Source organism: Gasterosteus aculeatus, chromosome 1 (genome assembly GCF_964276395.1).
Source record: "Gasterosteus aculeatus chromosome 1, fGasAcu3.hap1.1, whole genome shotgun sequence".
Lineage (NCBI taxonomy): Eukaryota > Metazoa > Chordata > Actinopteri > Perciformes > Gasterosteidae > Gasterosteus > Gasterosteus aculeatus.
In genome coordinates this window covers 5510243-5526084 of record NC_135688.1, presented here as the reverse complement: position 1 = coordinate 5526084, position 15842 = coordinate 5510243, and the positions used below count along the sequence as shown (strand labels likewise).

The following is a 15842-nucleotide window of genomic DNA, read 5'->3' as shown; positions in this document are numbered from 1 at the left end:
ATTCCACAACGTCATCGGATCACATTCCACAACGTCCAGGGTTCACATTCCAGGTCTCTGCATCAAAGCAAAGCGACTGCAAAAGGTCCAACGATTTAAGCAACACACCAAGTTTATTTCTGCACTGCAGAATATTTGTAAGATGATGCACACGATCATGATGGGAGTACCTCCAACTGTACACAAGCAGTGTGTCTAAACAGCCTGACAGGATGTGAATAGGCAGAGGAAATACACACAAACACACAGAGACGGACATATCGGAAGAAATGTAAATGTTTTACTCAGATGATTGGCATTCAAGTGAATCATAAGTGAGTTATAAAAATAAAACACACAATGCCTACCCCTCCTCTAGTCATGTTCACAGCCATTCATTTAACTGCTGTTATTACAGTAAAATGTGATGATGCACCGCTGTTGTCTATGAAACTATGAAGGCAGGAATCTCTGTCTCTACTCCCAGTCTGTATGTGTGTGTATCTTTTGCATTTCTGTACCTGTAAACCGTTCATCCAAACTGCATTGCTGGGTACTGCAGGAGGCAATCACACACCCCAAATTACACACACACACTGAACTGATTGCAATTATCTCTCCACTGCTTTCCTCGTCGCCATGGATACAAAGGGTGGCTCTGTTTCTTGTGGTTAACATCTGAAGTTCTTCAATTGGCACCAAACCTTAAACTAACCCGATCTTCTGTGTTCCGGTCCATCGGACCGTCGTCTCTGAGACACACAATAACATGTGTTGCTGATCTGCAGTGCATTTAAATTCAGTTTTTCTGGTCTTAACATGATATTCATTCTGTATATTCAGCCAGTTACGTGTTTTGATGTTTCGATCTTCCAGCGAGGCTTTTGTCCTTCAGATAAACCTTTCTTTCTGGTTCAAAAACATACATTTTGTATTAGAAGACTTTTTTGCTGTTGATGCTAACAAAGCAAATTATTACTGTAGACTCGAAGACTGTGGGAAAATCCCAAAGGGAAATATGAAATAACAGAACCTTGTGAGTCAGATATAATAATAATAATTCCTATTCTAGAGGGTTATGAAACTGTCCCGTGAGCTGCATCTGGCCAGGCCGGCCCCACGCCACAGAAAATAACTTGGAATAGAAACTCGGTGGTTACTGTTTGTTCGCAAAACATTCCACATTTTTTATTAGAACTTTTGCTCTAAATTTTGTAGACACGTAGCTCATAACCACAGGCTATGTTTGAGTGTCTCCCAACGGCTCATGAATGCATAATTTCTTCTCACCTTCCAGATCAATCCATTGTTGGTCAGCTGTAATGTCAAGAAAACGGAAAGGAAACCCTTTTGTTTCTTGTCCCCTCTGTCTAGTCGTGAACCAGGAGGGACAGCCTCTGATCGAGGGGAAGCTGAAGGAGAAGCAGGTTCGCTGGAAGTTCATCAAGCGCTGGAAAACCCGTTACTTCACCCTGGCAGGAAACCAGCTCCTCTTCCGGAAAGGCAAATCAGTACGAAATCAATGACAATCCAGCCTCCGCACACATGTACACTTCCCCTGGCCTCTCGATCAGAAACTCTTCATAAATGTGTCCTAGTTCCGTGTCATTTGAATCGTGGTGAAACCTTATGAAACAGTGGAAATCACATCTCGCGATGAGCTCATTATCCCTCGGGAGCACCGGGTGAATCCGACGGTAACAAACCATCGCCCCGGTGATAGAAAGGAACCATCTTCCATGTGTTTGCTGGTGACTCAAACTAACGCTAACGTCACTGATTGGAGTGTTTCTGTGAGAAGGTAAAGTTTGTTTAATCAAAACATCAAGCGAAAGCAAGGCGGCCAACTATGTGTTCAGGTCAGAGTTTGTCAAAAGATTTGGTCAAGCTTGATTTTATCCAGCTGCCAGAAAAAAAATATTTTCAGTCAGCTCAAGTCGTGAGAAAATCATTTTTTTGTAAATTTGACTTCACTTCTGTGTATTTGGGTGGTGCTTATATCCAGATTTACGGCAGTGATCTACAGGAGTGAACCAATTAATTATAATTGAAATAATTGTCATACCCACCAGGGTAAATTTTAAACATGTTTATAAAAATCAGCTCCCAAAAAAATAGAAGCAAGCACGACGCCGAAGATGTTTATCTGGATATTCTCTGGTAGTTGAGACGCAGAGGTCGTTTTTTTTTGTCTGCACTCCTTTTGAGTCTTTGTTCTTGGAGCTCAGTCCATCCTTGTTCTGGAAGTATTTCAGCAGACCTTTGTTGTGAAAAACATTTTCCCCGAAAAAGAGAATGAAATTGAGAACAAGAAAATGGGTTGTTTCCTCTACAATTAATTAGCGAGCATCTTTGAAGGATTGAGAGGTTTAAGACTCGTGCCAACACAGGTATAGCACAGTTATTAAACGCCACCTCTTGCTTTAATGAGGTCTTGCGTCGTAGTTTGTTTGCATTTGTTAATCTCAAATATGGTTTCCTGAATGTCTCTCGAAAATATACTCAAAAAACATTTTTGAAAAGTGAGTCAGTGATCCAGAGCGTTGGCGCCCAGTAAGGTTCTTATTATGAAGACCTTTCTTTTAAAGTCAATGTTTATTTACAGAATGATGTAGCACATTCGCAGACAACCTGGTACAAGAGCTGTTTGAAAATGAATGAACTTTTTACTACTGTTATGCTTTGTCCACCCCACAGAAAGATGAGCTGGATGACATCCCCATTGAGCTGAGCAAAGTGCAGAGTGTCAAGGTGAGGAGTTACAGTGTCGTCCCTAAAAAACCTGCTGCCAAAACGATCTACTATAAGTACTATTATACACTAAGAGTTAACGGTGAAGGTTTTGGATTTTGAGCAGAAAATTGAACCCTACTATCCCCACCATACCAAATCGACATGGTAAACACAGAAAAATCATTCTTTGAAGTTTAAAATAGTTTATTAAATGACAGTTATACCAATCAAGATAATATCCTACAAAGACAATAATATCTACAACCAACAAGCCCTATGAAACTATTCTAACCATACCATTTAAAAAAAAATGAAATGTATAGTGTGTGAGATTGAATTGAAAAGAAAAGGGGGGGCCAGAGGATGCGAGGATATAAGACAAAAAACAAAGGAAAGGCAACAAAAAGGGGTGACTGTAGTATCGACAATAACCACCAGAGGGAGGCAGAGAGACCGTAACTGTAGTAACAACTATCACCAGCAGAGGGAAGCAAAGAGACAAACGCTGTAGTAACAACTATCACCAGCAGGAGGCGGTAGAGAGTCAATATCTGTAGTAACAACCATCACCAGCAGCAAGTTAAGTAACAATTATCTAACAGCAGGGGCAATAAGGAGCTTAAAACGGTAGCTGTTTAAGACAGACAAGATTGATGGACAGCGTGTCGTAAGTATTGATACGATAGGGTGCGCCATTGACTAGCTACATATTGTTAGTGTTAACATTACGATGGAGAGACATGTTGGACCATTCATTTATGATTTTGACAGCATTGCCAAGTACTGTGGGAACGGCTGATCATATCCGACCTTTAAAAACGTAGGTGCTCTCTGCACTTCCTCTAAGCCACGGAGGGAAGAGAAAGTCTTAATATTGGTAAATAAATCACATCATGGATACTTGAACCATGTAACCTTGTAACGTATTAATATGTTAAGAAGATAGAAGTAAAGGCAAATGAAGAAGACGGATGTTTCAGTGCAAGTCTCTTCTGCTTCTTTTGTCCGCATAGGTGGTGGCCAAGAAGCGGCGTGATCGCGGCCTGCCCCGGGCCTTCGAGATCTTCACCGACAGTAAGACGTACGTGCTGAAGGCCCAGGATGAGAAGCATGCCGAGGAGTGGCTGCAGTGCATCCACGTGGCCGTGGCTCAGGCCAGAGAGAGGGAGAACAGAGAGGCTACCACCTACCTGTGAGAGAATACGTGACTGTTGATAATACATGCCGTGCATACAAATTCATAGCTATACACATATGCAAACACTGAGTAAGATTACGTTTTTGCTAAGATTTTGGAGACAAAGACGTCCACTGCCAGTACCACAACTTTCTATTTGTAATAGGTGGTATCCTCCAATATTCAAAAAACAATTATAAAAAACGTTTTATGCACTGATTTTAGAAACAACGTGTCAAACTAACGATTTTACACCACAATGGACCACCATCAAAGTTACACATACATTTAACCTGACTGGATCATATAGTATGGACATTTTGACTTACTCTGCTTGAGACCCGACACTGCTGTGAGCTTCAACAATCAAACTAAATCAGCATTTCTGGAAACTTGGGATCTGTTGGAGTTTAATGATGCACGAGGATTGAGATGCATTTTGTAGCCAGAATAGTATTTAACATTAAAGACTTCACGCACAGACCTCATTAGGACTGTAAGCAATAATGAAACTGCTCAGTCTCCTTGAAAGCAGGAATTATAAGAGCAGCTTTATAGTCAGCTCAGACATTTTTTACATAATATTTTTTTTACCTTTTTTTCCATGACATTTTTCAACCTAACAAAGACTTTTTATCATAAAACCCTTTTTGACATGGTTTTTCTGCATGACATTTTTCAACTAAGTATTTTTTTTTAAAGAATTCCGATGACATTGTTCGATTTAAAATATTTTGACTATTTTTTCCAAAACATTTTCATTTTTTGACTTTTCTTCAAAGCACTGCAGTGCTTAAGTACAGCCTCACACACACACACACACAATGGCAGACACTACTACTTCACTACTTTAAGGCACAACATTCAATTCAATTTTCAGTTATGAGGATGGAGACGATACTATACATCTATCAACAATCGATATCAACAATCACAAAACTATATGTGAAGATGTTACATTTTCTGAATGTATAAAAACATTTATGAGCATCGTGTAAAGAATTGTAGGAAAGGCTTTTTACTTTAAAGTGTTAAATTCCATTTAATTTTATATTTGATTTTTCATATAAATTCAATATTTATTTTCTCCACATACTGTTGGAACACTTCAGTGATGTCTAGAAATGCTACTTAATCAATGAATGTTGCTTCTGTCTTCCGCTTTCTCCCACATTGTGTTTATATAACTCGGATCTAACACTGCAAATAAATTAGTAACCTATTGTATATTTGCTTGTTGCACCTTTTGCATGTCTGATACTGACTTCCTTCTTTTTTTCAATAAATCTTTTATAGTTTCTGGGTTTGGTTGAATAAAAAGGAGAAGCAGAAATTGGACTGTGGGTATATTGTTTCCTTGCTTCCTAGTAGTCCTCTAGCCAGAAGCTCATATCTGTTATTTCCGTGCTCAACCGTATACAACAACTATGTCAGGTTGTTCTACTTAGTTACACCAATCCAATGAAGACCAGTTCAGTGGCATAGCTCATTTATTATTGAATAAAAATTGGACATGAACACGTGCAGACTAAAAACCAGTGTAACAAATTGACAACCCTAAACTTTTTCAAATCAATCTGCAACCCCTGCTGTAAAAAAAAAAAAAAAAAATTGAAACTGTACAAAACTGCTTTAGCAATATACATGTCAAAAAAAATGGAAAAAATATATATACCACTCGCCCACCTGTCCCTTAATTTGCAAACATACTGATCTTCCTGAATGATCGCTTTTATTTGACATTTGTTCATTCAATGTTCCACTGAGCGGTTCGCTTTTATAAATCAAAGCGTTCACATTTTGTCAGCAGATATCAATCCATCTTTACACTGTAAATAAGTTTTGTTTTCCCAAAGTCCATAACTTTACATGTAAAACTAAGAACGTAAGGGCAGGCTAGAGAGATGGCCGTGGTGTGTGTGCGGGGTTGGAGGTAGCATGGGAAAATCAACATCAACCTATAGCAGGAGAGGGCGGGACATCCGGTCTGGGACTGATGTCTCGCTGGGTGAAAAAAGGTGAGTAAACGTACAAATAGTCCACTTACTGCTGGTAGTTGCGGCTGCAGCCCGGGTTCCTCAGACACACACTTCCAGTCCACAGAAACACAACATCAACCACCTCCGCCAAATATCAGCTACAAGTGTGCTGTTGCGTAGATGAGTCAAATCAATGCGTATTATATAACTAAGACATTTGTACATGCAGAAGGTAGGTGGAGGATCTCGGCAATTTCAACATTATTTCCATAAATATCATCGATGACAAAAAAAGAATTCAATAAAAATAAGTAAAAAACAAAAAAAAGGTACTGATTTGACAGGCCAGCAAAATTAAGAGGATTGAAGAGGATCAAAATTCCCGTAAAGCATATAGTTTAAATGGTCATTTTTAGGATGCATATGAGAAGCCCAGTCAGCCAACTATGTTGGCATTAGGCTCAGTTTACCCAAAAGGAAACCAAACTTGGCATGTTTGCTCAACCACGGGCAGAGGTGCAGCATTGTGAGGACACGTCAAGAGAGGTCGTCTGACAGCTGCAGATATTTGTTTAACTTCCCTAATAGTTTAAGTGCAACCATTTAGTCAACCGCCAGAAGAACTCGCAAGACGTGACGTCATCGAATGCAAACACTCGCAGTTGCACTCATTTAGCACACTGCGCATTCGGAAAACACGCCAAAATTATTTTGATTTTGAGTATACTGGAAATACTTCAGTGACCATCAGTCCTCGAGATAGCCTGTTGGTGGTGTGTGTTGGGGGGGGGTGGTCTCAGCGGCGGTGGCGGTGTCCCGAGTGGCCACTGCTGTTGTGGTGTTTGCTCTTGTGGCCGCGCTCTCTCTCCCGGTCCCTGTCGTAGGACCGGGACCTCTCCCTCTCTCGCCGGTCTCCACGGTGACCGCCTCCTCGCTCGTGCTTGTGTTTCTTCGTGGTGAGCTCGAAGGAGCTGCGCTCTCTGTCTCTCTCCCGTTCGCGCTCTCGGTCCCGCTCCCGTTCCCGCTCCACCTTGACCGGACTGCGGGACCGCGTGCGAGAACGCGAGCGCTTCCGCTTGTGAGCCGTTGCGCTGCCACTGTTGCTGTGGCGACTGCTGGGCTTAGAGTCGCTGTTGCTGTGGTGGCTGGACTTGGACTTGAGGTGGGGGAGGAGGGGGGAGGGCGGATGTCGCCGAGGAGACGGACTACGACTGTGAGAGCGAGAGCGTGAGCGAGAACTGTACGTCCCCGAGTGACTGCGTCTGCTGTTGTAACTGTAAAAGCAGAGAAAGATGAGGAATATGTTCGGCTAGTTAAACATACATAGAAGTGATGTTGAGATGCCATCAAGACATTAAACTACAATCTTCTACATCTTCTCCGGCAACTTACTGTCTGCGAGGCGAGCGGGATCTCGACCGGGACCGTGTTCTTGAACGAGATCGACTTCTGCTCCTACTGTTCTTCCCAATCTTCATGTCCTTCCTTAAGCTGAAAAATACAAATATTAGGAACATATAAAAATAGAAACACACCGTTAGTGAAACGACAGATACCGTGTGGGTTTGTTTCCTACCCATTGTGCGGACTCTTGTTGACCTGAGTCCGGCTCTCTAGCTCCTTCTTAACTGGTTTGAGGGTCTGGGGGTTCGGAGACTTCTCCTCTGCCTTTGCCACGCTTGGCGAGCAGGGCTTGGAAGCCGGAGAGAAGCCACCGAGTGTGGACAAAGCAGGGGTGCCATCGGGGTTCAGGCCTTTCGCTTTCAGCTTGGCCTCCGCCAAGAACATTTTCCTCCGATCCACCTCCTTCTCCATCTGGTCGTAGTTAGGCTGAGGAAGAAAACGCAATGTCAGCGTACTGCCTGCTGTTAGCGGACGGCGTCCCTGATGGGTTTGTTGTGACATAACGTTTTTTTCTATCACACACAATAAGGAATCTATGCCGATGTTTAGGCGGTAATTTTATTTTAATCACCAGTTTAGTCTTTAACTCTCATTAACAGCGCTGTTACTGATAATGCACTGAGTAATAATACCTGGCAAAGGAAGAAACTGTCTAAAATTGCTTAATTTTATTATTAGTCAATACTATGATAATCCAAGGTCAAACTAGAAGCTTACCTTCTTCCTGGTGTAGAGTTTGAGGGTGGTGATGCAGACCTCTTTAACTTCATCCTCACTGGCTCCAAACAGCAGGTACCAGTTAGGCCTGGATGGTAGAGGTATCTGAGACACACAGGACAGAGGATTAGAGTAAACCGGATTTAGTGCCAAAAACACAATCTCACAACATGGCAGTGTGAAAACGTGTTGTAGATAACCACCTGCAGGGCTCGGGCAGCGAGGAATATGCAGGCACAGGCGATGGTCTCGGCTTGGAATCTCACAAACACATTTGTCCGCAGGGTATCATTCATGTAGTTCCTATTAAAGACAAAAATAACACATAGAAACAAAAACATAGCATCTTCTCTACACAAATCCACTTCTCACTCACAGCAACAGACTGAAGATGCGTCACCGCAAGTCGTTACTGTCGGTCAACAATCTGATTTAGCTAAGAAACTAACTTTTCACCACAGATTTCCTGTGGGTGACTTATAAATAAGCATCACCACAAACCTCTAACAGACACTCAGTTTAGATAATAAGGATTAGACCAGTAAAGGCACGTACAGCATTAACGGTTATACATTTTACATTGCACAGACGCAACAAGCGATATGCACTTGAATCTGTCAAATTTAACTTTGTCCATTTCTCTCTGGGGCATCCATGGGATTGCTGTATGTAGCAGGAAAAGCATGAAGACACAAATGGGGAAAGAAATCTACTGAAGACCTGCCAACACCATTTCACCACACTGACCTTTGAGTAGCTAAACCAAGACTAATGATAATTGCGATAATGACACATGCCGTGTGAGAGGTGGGGGCATGCAGACATACGGATTCAACACATTCATTGAGAATGCACTTGTACTTTCAATCAGACAAATCTGAGGGAATAGGGAGGCGCAGCATGTATGGTGGCATGCATGACAAATAGGGCTTGCTCAAATGATGCAGAACTAGTCTAATATTCTGATGATACACATGGACCACGGGACTCAACTGTAAAATAGCAGCCAATTTTAAAGTAAAATACTCTGGCTTCAATTAATTAAAAAGGTAGAACTGATTTCCTTTCTCTGCAACCCCATGTGACCAACGTATCTAAAAAGTCATCAGATTGCAATCTATACCTCACTACTGCTGAGTGGAACCTCTGTGATATAAACAGGGATAATGGATAAATTAGATTAGCCATGAAGAGTTGGGGGGGGGGGGGGGGGGGGATTTACAAAAAAAAAAAAAGACAAAATGGCCAGGATGTGAATTAGGGAAGTACAGGGAGGTGTGAGCATCTATGTTCTAAGGAAACATAGAAGTCCTAAAGACAAAAAAGTGTTAACAGAAAAATGATGATTAAACGGCCATAACCTGGTACGACACTGATCCCATTCATATTGTCAAAAAGAACTACAACCAGCAAAAAAAGTACTACTACTCGCAAAGCAGTGAAATATCTCCAAATAGTTGAGTTACACCATTTCAAATAATATGAACTGCTCTACTGGAGGGATTCCACGAGTACTTATGAACAACGTTGCCACACCGGGATTACTTCCAGTCTCGCCTGCCTTCATCAAACGACATGCACTTTGGCAAGTCTGTGAAACTGCTATGCTAACGCTACTATAGTTAACACACAGCCGCTGGGTTCTGACTGCTGCGTGGGCGAGACAGGTCCGTGGAGGCAAAAGCTGAGAACCGGATCAGCCTGTAAAACAGACACATGTCTGAACACCAAGTAAGTTGGGGACAGGACACAGTAGAATACTGTAAATATTTAAAAAAATGTTAAAGGGTAAAAAAATATATATATATATTCTGTTGTGCCCAAGTTTACTTCATTGCTAGATGCAAGTAAACTAGAAAAAAAGTCAGAATATAAACGTATGTGTAGCTACTTATCAAAACTGGGCATTACAGTTAAAACCTTTGTAGCAAGACCAAAAAAAATACAAATCCTTTTGGACACCCAAGAGAAAACAAGATGATGTTGGCTGTTGGGAAAGGCCCGCCCGCCCCCTTCAGTGAATCTCGGCATTGGGATTGGCTGTCTGGAGAGGGGCAGCCAGGCAATGGGGGGAGCTTCCTTAGGTCATGTGGTTGGAGGAGGCAGAGTTCAGAGGTTCTTTATGTGACTTACCAGCATGGACTACCCTTTAATCAAAGAGTAGAGAGAAAGGACAAAGTTAAACCAAGTTCCACGAGCACCGAAAAAAATCAAACAGACTTTACAGCAAAGCCATGTAAGGGCAGAGAGTGAGACACGCAACAGGTTTGCAATAACAAAAATTTCTCCATCAGAAAAAATAAGAATAAAAAGGTGAAGGGTTAAAAATGGAGTGAGGGAACGTCGCAGTCAAACCTGGGCGAAATGGTTGTTGAATAATTTTCAAATGTGCTTAAGAACACATGGGGCACTTGAAAATCACTTATCAGACAGGTGCCGGTTCCATATATGGGTTTGTTCCAAGATCCTAGCAGATAAATAAAGTGCGCTTCAAGTGATTCGACCATTTGAAACTCGTTCAACAGTATATTTAGCCCAGGTCTGGTGGCACTTCTTGCAGACATGACACAGGTTGCTGCTGTGGGAATGGACTGTGGAGAACCTGAAGGGAACTTACCAGGCCGTCTGGACAAGTGTCTGGTTCTTCTCACATTCAAGGACTTGAAGGTACATGACGATGATCTGGAATCATAAAAGAACGGTACGTTTAAAAACACGGAATCACCCCCAGGGGCTTCATTCATGTTGCACTAAGAACTGGGACTAGTTTGTAAAAGCTGGTTGCACCTGCATGGTACTTAAATAGTTACGAGTGTGGCTTAAACTCACCTTGTGAGGATGCTTGACGTGCACACAGAAGCCCAGCTCCTTCAGGATCCGCCGTTCTCCTTTGATGACTTGGTTTTTTGTATTTATGTAGTTCTGATCAAGTATCAATGAACTTGGAGTCCTAGTTCATAAAGGAATCAAAATAAAATAATGTTTCCCCCTTTGGAAATAAAGAAAGAAAATGCCCTTTTGATTTCTTGCACTATTTAGCCTTTTCCCTTTCAACCAACTCAAAGCAACAGGTGTAACTGTTTGCATGCCCGACAGTTTGCTGGGGATTGAGGACTCCTGTGGTTCTAGTGAAAGCATATGGGATTTTGGAGACGGCCCTCTACCTCATTCGCCATTTGTCACAGCTTTTGTAGAAATATCAACTCAGAGCCTTTCAAATTGCAACATCAACAACCCAATAATTTACCAAATCTTAAAACTCAAAAACCTAAAACTACCTCAACACGCAGTCGCAAACCTTTTCTTGCCTATTCCTGTGCACTGTACATGCCAGTAAAGTAAATAATCGGTTAACTAAAACCACATGACTTTTATTCATAGTATAGCTGCATATCGAAGGGAAAAGAAAAAAACCTGCAAACCTACAACATATCTGCTGGCTAACCAGATTATTTAAAATGCAGACAAACAGATTTACAAAAGCAAAATTCATTAACACAACCTCACCTTTCTAAAACCATGACTTATAAAAACAGACGATGTGTGTGGGCCTCCCCATCATTCATCATGTACTATTCATGATATGAATGTATATAATAGAGAATAAATTTAGCAAAACAAAGAACTTAAACCACATTATTATTCAGAATAATTTAGCATATTTACCAACAACTATAAAAGTTCAAATCAAAATGTAGTATTTTGAAATGTGAATATTGTCATGCATGGTAAAATGATCTGTGTGACATCTATTATATAACATGACCAACCATCCCAGTCATCTAAAAAACAGACTTGCTACAGTGCATCATGGTTTTAGCTTTACAGCAGAATCAAAGTCACTACAAACAATACCTTTCCTTTTAAAGCTACAGTGCATGCACCGACCCTGAACAAGAACGTAACCCGCGTGGTCTACAAGTACCCTGTATTATTCTGCAAACAAGGTGATATTTCTATAAAAGCCGTGGGCTGGCAAACAGTTGGTGAATGGGGTTTTACTCTTAAAGCACAAACAAGATGCACAGTGAAGAGCAGTCAGTGAAGAAGACTACGTTACCCAACGGGCCGCAGATTGACGCACAGATACCCAAAGCTTAAGATTGAACCACAGGAGTCCTCAAGCCGCCCCGGGGGCCAAGGACCTTCGGCCAACTGTCTTCTCTGATCCCAGTGCCCCACAGGGGTTCAGACCACGGGCGTCTCCCACAGGAAGGGGTGGGGTGGCCCTGGGGGAGGAGAGACCCCCTTGCATCTGGTTGTCATGCCGACTGCTTCATCTTACGTACCATTCCACATCACCCAGGCTTTGGTAAATGTAGCTGGTCGCTGTTAGTTGGTTGCAAGGGAAAAAAGAAGCCAAGTTAATGCCAAGGCCTATAGTATTGACATGAACAGATTTCTATGTAGACAAAGGCACACGCAAATAAAGCTGTGGTGCCTCGTCTCACAATGCACAATTTTTAGTGCGCTTGTCAATTTTCAGCGTACTGTCAAACAGATGTTATTTGTTGACAATTACACGTCTGAAACTACCAGTGAAGCGGAAACTGAAAAGTTTTTAAATGGTTTAGAGTACAAGGATATACAGAAGAGCACTTTCACAGCAAAAAAACACAATACAACATTATATTGGATACATCCAAATGTAGCATGATCCATGTAAAAACAACATGTATTGTTTGACAAGATGGAAGACTGGATTCAGCATCCATACTTACTTTTTGCCTCTGATCTGTCTCAGATGGTGAAAAACATTTATGACATCTCTTATTCGTCTAGGTGCTTCCTCAATCTTGGAGGCCAAGTTGATACAAGCCATAGCAACAATCTGGGAAGAAGATGAGTGACACAAACGATTGGAAGACAAGAGTTCAATAACCTATGGCATGCATCCAGTAATAAGAGTACCCGAACATAACACATCAATGTTGGAAAAATAAGACATGAATTTAACAATCAAGAAATTCTACCAATTATTCCTGTTCTTGATCTTTGGAAGAATTAAATCACGGATTGAGAAGAACAGCTTTAAGGAAATTATTAAATAGGGCATTTATTGTTTGGGCTTGTGATGTACATCACAGACATAACAGATATGTGTAAATGATGATGGTATTCATTCAACGAGTTTAGTTTAAGTTATTTATAGAATATAGATATAATATATAGAAGACGCATGACGTAACATTGACCGGTCAACCAACGACCACTTGAAGCTTTAAAGATCGACTCTCAGAAGAACGTTACGTAACGTTAAGTTCACATGTGCGGTGTTTACAGGAGTTATACATCACTTAACGTCACCCAAAAGAGACGAATGATGTTTTTATACGGAGCCACCTTTATACTTTTTTTCCGCACGGATTTTAAGTAACGTCCCTTTTGCGGCAATTCAAAAAACGCTGGCAGAACGTCGACAATATGGCCGCCACCAACGTAAGCGCGACGACAAGCTATGCTAACGTTACAGAGCACAACCAGCGCCCTGACAAAAGGACCGTATGTTCAAGATGACTTACCTCAAAACTGTGCTTGACGAAGGACTTGGAATAGAAAAAGCGATGGAACAGCACTTGCCCAGTTGCCATGGCCACCTGTCGAGATAAAACAGACCGACCGTTGAGTTTCGACAGTCTTGTATAAGCAGGCCTAACCTTGCACAATGGAGAGCCGCCATTTTAACTACACCACGCCAACGTTAGGATGCTAACATTAGCAAACAGCTAACACCGGGCCGAGATGTGCTTCACGCTAGAAACGAATGCTCCACTCACTGAAAACAAACCGCACACGCTAGGAAGCTTACCTGCGGTAACCGGAGAAGAATGCCCGCCGACTGAATGAGTTCACACCCGAGGATGCGAAGGTCGGTCTCTGTGTTCAAGTCGAGGCCGTCGACCATTGACGGCGTCGGAGAGAGCCGCTCCTCCGGTATGAGCGAGTTGTCGATGGTAAGGTACACTTCCGAGTAAACTTTGTCACCGATGAGAATGCCATCGTTGTTTGTCGATGCGTTGGAGGACACAGAGAGGGGACCTGCGGCCATCTTCACCCGAAAAATAGCGATTATCAGTTATCGGGAAAAGCTCGTACAGCCTCGACGGAAGGACCGCGGTGCAGGGAGACTGACAAAGCGGTGACGTCACCGCCTCGTTAGGACGCAAACGTTTGTGCACATCCCCGCCGATAAAGTAGTCCCTCAATAATAAATCGTTGAACACAAACCACACACCTTTGCTCAACATTTTCACCATTTCCCTTCAATTTAACATGCATTACACATCTCACCGTTATTTAATGGTTCCCGTTTACTTCATTTATAGTATATAGTTTACAGTCCAAACAAAGTTAATATCGTAAGAAATAGTCAATAACCAGATTCGCCGGCCAAATAATGCCACGTTATTATTTGTTTTGTTTTATTATTTGCAAAATTACGAGCCTTTTATTTGGCATCTATAAAGATAGAATATATATAGATATAGACATTAAGAATTTAATCCGACATACGTTGTTACTACACGGATACTCAGTTTAAAAAATAGTTAAAGCATATAAGCCAGTATATCTATCCCCTAAAATATAACTTATAATGTAACTCTATAATAAAATACAAGAATCTCATTAGATAATTGTATTTTTGTATCTAGTGGGTTTTCCGACAACAGGCAACGGAAAGAAGCGACTCGCAACCAACGGTTTCTATGACGTCCTTTACGGGAAAGTCCAGACTTCTCACCTCTGGAACATATCCATCCGCCAATAAAGAGCAACATGAGTCACAACAGAAATATATATTTTATCATTACATTAATAGTTAACTTCCTTTAAACAGCGTGTGTATTTATCAATATCATCCACCATGTTCTGTTTAACTGTTTAAAAGAGCAACCCAGGTAGGAGTAGGATAAAATTATGCAAGACAATGTGCGAACTTGATTTGAATACTCTGGCAATTGTTCCGCCGAAGAAGGCGCAGCCTCACGTGCCAGTTAGTTGTGGGAACATTGTGTTCACTCACTGTTCAGCCTCCAGGATGAAGCCATGCAGTACCTAGAGACAGACAGCAGAGAGAACTAGATACCCACCGTTTGAGGTTCATGAAAATCCCGGGCCTCGTCATGGAAATGGTCTCCTTGTTTTTTAAATGTGTTTTATGAGGAATATATACTGACCTCGTAGAGACACAACACCAACAACCTGATGGTGTGGTACAAACGTTGCAATGTTTGAAATGCTTTTACCGAGAAGTGACTAGTGGGCTTATGCTGCTGCAGGGTCTGTTGTGTGAATGTTTTATCTACACACTCAAGCATTGTTTTTGCTGGTAAATCTGTTGGTTTGGTCTTCTTTTGGGGTTAGAGAGATCAATCAGCCTAAAGGTCAAATTTTACTGCAAAACATTTGTTATTTTGTCATTTGATTAGCTGCAAATGTGTGAGGGCTCTTGCAACACAAAAGTAAAATATCAAAAATGGTGAATCACAACTTATTACCTCATCTCAATATCTTGTTTTTATTAGTGGTTTCCAATCTTTTTGGCTTGAGACCCCTTATTAGTAAGTAGTGCCTACTTGGAAACTCTCGTCATAGTATTTCCTTCTCTAAGTGTGTTTAATTTGAATATGCGTCAGAGGTTTTATTATATATATATATATATATATATATATATATATATATATATATTATAGGAACTATTTTAACTCTAATATCTTTAAGTAAAACAATTTGTGTGTAAAATTGAGACAAATTTCAATTACGTGGAAACCAACGATTACTGTTGACAAAACAATTACTTTTATACCTCAGATGTTGCCACCCATTGAACTGGTTTGTATTATAATGTTCTA

General features: G+C 41.3%; 2 protein-coding genes across 3 annotated transcripts in view; one reads left to right on the top strand and one right to left on the bottom strand.

Annotated features, from left to right (window-relative positions):
- The window catches only part of veph1 (ventricular zone expressed PH domain-containing 1), a 49597-nt gene extending 44375 nt beyond the window's left edge, over window positions 1–5222 (top strand). For both annotated transcript variants that reach the window (XM_040183163.2, XM_040183157.2), the window contains 3 exons: window positions 1354–1490; window positions 2677–2730; window positions 3726–5222. In XM_040183163.2, the coding sequence (XP_040039097.2) occupies window positions 1354–1490; window positions 2677–2730; window positions 3726–3908 (374 nt within the window). In that variant the 3' untranslated portion in view covers window positions 3909–5222. The remainder of the gene's footprint in view (window positions 1–1353; window positions 1491–2676; window positions 2731–3725) is intronic.
- Window positions 5223–5361: 139 nt separating this feature from the next.
- Window positions 5362–14858, bottom strand: ccnl1a (cyclin L1a). The gene is made up of 10 exons (XM_040183206.2): window positions 13799–14858; window positions 13512–13586; window positions 12711–12820; window positions 10819–10939; window positions 10607–10671; window positions 8193–8292; window positions 7990–8094; window positions 7445–7698; window positions 7261–7359; window positions 5362–7142 (listed from the first exon to the last, which is right to left on the bottom strand). The coding sequence occupies exons 1-10, from the start codon at window positions 14036–14038 to the stop codon at window positions 6665–6667; spliced, it is 1647 nt and encodes a 548-aa protein (XP_040039140.2). The 5' UTR covers window positions 14039–14858; the 3' UTR covers window positions 5362–6664.
- Between the last annotated feature and the right edge of the window lie 984 nt (window positions 14859–15842).

Bases quoted from the DNA above. Each gene is read 5' to 3' on its own strand.
- ccnl1a (XM_040183206.2), bottom strand. From the start codon at position 14,038: ATGGCCGCAGGTCCCCTCTCTGTGTCCTCCAACGCATCGACAAACAAC. The intron at 8,293-10,606 runs GTAAGTTCCCTT...TGTCTTTAATAG, and splicing joins ACACTTGTCCAGACGGCCTG to GAACTACATGAATGATACCC. The intron at 7,360-7,444 runs GTAGGAAACAAA...TGTATTTTTCAG, and splicing joins AACAAGAGTCCGCACAATGG to CTTAAGGAAGGACATGAAGA.